The following is a 2,720-nucleotide window of genomic DNA, read 5'->3' as shown; positions in this document are numbered from 1 at the left end:
GGAGAGAAAGAGGTGGGGAGAAAGAGGTGGGGAGAAAGAGGTGGGGAGAAAGAGGTGGGGAGAAAGAGGTGGAGAGAAAGGGAGGGAGAGAAAGGGAGGGAGAGAGGGGGGGAGGAGCATGGAAACAGAGTAAAAGGGTCAGCAGCCGACAGGGGCAGAGAATAATCCACTTGAAAGTCACGCACCGACACCACACGGAAGGGTCCAAGCGGATCGTCATCACTATCACTGTCACTGGATGCCGGGTGGCGCTCTAGCTCCGAATGGGGATCGCTGGTGTAGATGACATTCTGGAAGAGCTCCCCGATGGCACCCTCGGATGAGGCTGACAGCGAAAGGTTGTACATGCGCCCGTCACCGCGGACGCAGACGTCCACAGCGTCGAAGCCGGCCAACGAGGTATCCCGATTACGCAACGGGCCACTGTTGCGAACCTATGTGAATGGTGTCAATTTGGCATGCAGGACAAAATGAGACGCAGATATGGCGTGACGGAGGGGGAGGGGGGGGGGGGGGGGGGGGGGGGGGGGGAGGGGAGGAGGGAAAGCACAAATAGACCGGCCGCCGGCGGAGGAAGGCGGGGAGAGGCGACGCACAAGCGACCGGGCATAGGCATAGCCGGACTGGTCTTTCCCCCGTGGGGTCAGATAGGAGACGTAGCCTCGAAAGCGGGCTGTGCACATGCCCCCATGCGCGCCATGTTAGAAGGGCAAACGTTCGGGCATGCGGAAGAAAGGAGGCCCGGCAGAAGGCCACGGGATGCCATACCGAAGTGCTGGTGCTGCTCCATCAGGGCATACGAATAGCCGCCATAGTCGCTGTCGGCGCCCACCTGCCAGTCGAGGATCGCCGGGCAGGTCAGGGAGAAAGCCGACGCCGGGATGGCCTGCTGCTTCTTGGCCATCGGGATCTCGCTCGACAGGCGAACCGACTCCTGGTAGTGGGGGCAGGTGATGGTCGGCCGCTCGGCCGACACGATGGACAGCAGGCCAGACGGCCGGGCCGTGGGATCACTCAAAACAGGCCCCACATCCTTGGACAGCAGGCTGTCCAGCTCCTCGGCCGGGGGTGCCCAAAAGTCATCCTTCACCCGGCCGGCCGGATGCCGGCGATAATCCTCCTGCGGGTGGCCATTGAAACGGCTGAAGTCGTAGAGCATGCGCAGGGGCTGGGACGCGGCCGACGCGGAGCGCATTGACCGCAGCCCGGCCAGGAGCTGTGACATGTTGATGTAAAGCGGGCGGAGCGGGAGGGGGAGAGCCGACAAAGGCGCGAGAGGCGAGGGGGGGCAGGAAAGGGGCGGGGGGGGGCGACAACCGGAGAGCCAGCGAGGCAAGCACCCAGTGAGAGACAACGAAAAAAACCGGGATATGGGGGAGAGGGAGAGAGAGAGAGAGAGGGGAAAGGGGTCTGTCCGGGAGAAGGGGCCCCGCCAGGGAGGGGGGCGCCCTTGCCAGAAAAAGGGCCGCCAGATCTTTGCCGATGATCGCGCGGCAACACGCGTTGGCCGGCCATTCGGCGCGACGCAGCAAGTGCCGACGAATGACGCAGTGATCGGGATGGTCGTGGTCATGTGCCTCGAGAATGTCGAAGTACACATCATGTGGGCCGGACGGCGATCGGCTGATGAGAGAATGGCGTCCTGGGCCGGGGAAATGGCCCGACACAGCCCCCCACTGGATCTTGGCCCTGTCTTCCCCGCCATCACCGTCATCTGGGGGGGGGGGGGGGGGCAAAGGACCGAGCGGATGAGAGTCCGCCTGGCCAAGCGACCGAAAGCCGCCGGCTCCGGAGAAGACCCTGTGGGGAGAAGACCCTGCGGGGAGTTCCCCTCCCCTCCGCCCCCCGTCTCCTGGTCGGTACCCACCCCGATCGCTGGACGCCTGTGCTGTCGTGCGCCGGCAACAAGTCCGTGCTGAGGATGGAGGACCTCTGTCGTGTGGCCTTTCCCTCCGCCCCTTGTCGCAACGCCCAACGTGAGATGTACACACACCTTGACACTCGGATAACGGAGAGGAGGGAGGGGGGCGGGTAAAATGATGGTTTTGGGTATTGGGGGAATAGGGATCCGAGGGAGAGGGGGGGGGAGAGAGAGAAGAGCGGTGCCAGCACAAGGAGGACAAAAGAGTGTGCGCGCTTGCGCGCGTGTACACAGGCCGCCACAGGGAGGGGGAGGCGGGAGGGGGAAGGGGGGAGGGGGAGGGGAGAACGACCGGTCTATGTGAAGGGTGTGGCCGGGCACATGCGCACGCAGACACGCGGGGAGGGGGAGGGAGAGAGGGGGGGGCTGAGGGGCGGCAAGGACTGTGTGCGTGTGCGCGTGCGCCTGTGTGCCTGTGCGTGTGGTGGCGCATGGCGAAGGGAGGGGTGAAGGAAGCAGCCGAGCGACGGGGGGTCGCGTGCAAGGGGGTAGGGAGGGAGGGGGATTTTACTTCTTCTCCGAGCCATCGTTGCTGAGGCGGGACCGGTACAGCCGATCAATCTCCTCGGAGAGCATGGACTTCTGGTAGCTGGCCATCTCCAGAGGGAAGGGGAAGGGGTTGTCCACGAGGACGATGGCCTTCTTGAAACGGGCCCGGGGGACGCGCTTCTGCTCGGCGTTCATCTTGGAGTCCGGGTAGTAGAGCATGGTCCGGACGTTGAGGACCTTGATCGGGTTGTAGACACCCTCGAGGTAGCTGGCCGAGGGGAGGGGGAAGAAGGGGGGAGCAGAGGGGGGG

General features: G+C 64.5%; 2 protein-coding genes across 2 annotated transcripts in view; both read right to left on the bottom strand.

Moving 5' to 3' along the window:
* The window catches only part of H696_04028 (hypothetical protein), a gene marked incomplete at both ends in the record, with an annotated part of 3,141 nt that extends 1,916 nt beyond the window's left edge, over positions 1 to 1,225 (bottom strand). The window contains 3 exons of the mRNA XM_009497899.1: positions 186 to 434; positions 597 to 673; positions 769 to 1,225. Coding sequence (XP_009496174.1) covers positions 186 to 434; positions 597 to 673; positions 769 to 1,225 — 783 coding nt within the window. The remainder of the gene's footprint in view (positions 1 to 185; positions 435 to 596; positions 674 to 768) is intronic.
* A 1,203-nt stretch (positions 1,226 to 2,428) lies between these two features.
* H696_04027 (hypothetical protein) overlaps positions 2,429 to 2,720 on the bottom strand; it is a gene marked incomplete at both ends in the record, with an annotated part of 1,265 nt that continues 973 nt past the window's right edge. The window contains one exon of the mRNA XM_009497898.1: positions 2,429 to 2,678. Within this exon, the coding sequence (XP_009496173.1) occupies positions 2,429 to 2,678 (250 nt within the window). The remainder of the gene's footprint in view (positions 2,679 to 2,720) is intronic.

Source organism: Fonticula alba, assembly GCF_000388065.1.
Source record: "Fonticula alba strain ATCC 38817 unplaced genomic scaffold supercont2.6, whole genome shotgun sequence".
NCBI lineage: Eukaryota > Rotosphaerida > Fonticulaceae > Fonticula > Fonticula alba.
The sequence above is the reverse complement of the archived record's forward strand: the minus strand, read 5'-3'. Positions and strand labels throughout refer to the sequence as shown.